Here is a 332-nt window from a genome sequence, read left to right on the forward strand (position 1 = left end):
AAAAAAAAAAAAAAGAACAAAAACCAAAAACAGAACAAACCAGTTGCCATCAGCCCAAAGTGGCAGCAGCAGCAGCCGGCGCGTGCGACCCACTTACTTGTCCGACTCTTGTGACATGTTTGATCCAATGAACTCGCTCCCCTTTTCCTGGAGCCTCAGCCTCTGGAGAAACTGGACTTTCAGGTCTGTGCAGGTGAAGGTGTGTGAGCGCGCCCGAGATGGCAGAACAAGAGCTACAGGTAATTCTGCTTTTGCGTCCCCCCGCACCGCGCTCCTCGCCCGCGCGCGCCCTCACCTAGCCGGACAGGTGGGATGGGGGCCTCGCACGGGCC

At 56.9% G+C, this 332-nt stretch overlaps 1 protein-coding gene across 1 annotated transcript in view; it reads right to left on the reverse strand.

The window, feature by feature from the left end:
* Window positions 1–296, reverse strand: part of Grhl2 (grainyhead like transcription factor 2) — a 121688-nt gene extending 121392 nt beyond the window's left edge. The window contains exon 1 of the mRNA XM_033759727.1: window positions 98–296. Within this exon, the coding sequence (XP_033615618.1) occupies window positions 98–117 (20 nt within the window). The 5' untranslated portion in view covers window positions 118–296. The remainder of the gene's footprint in view (window positions 1–97) is intronic.
* Between the last annotated feature and the right edge of the window lie 36 nt (window positions 297–332).

Source organism: Fukomys damarensis, unplaced genomic scaffold, assembly GCF_012274545.1.
Source record: "Fukomys damarensis isolate Sample0158 unplaced genomic scaffold, DMR_v1.0_HiC HiC_scaffold_5, whole genome shotgun sequence".
NCBI lineage: Eukaryota > Metazoa > Chordata > Mammalia > Rodentia > Bathyergidae > Fukomys > Fukomys damarensis.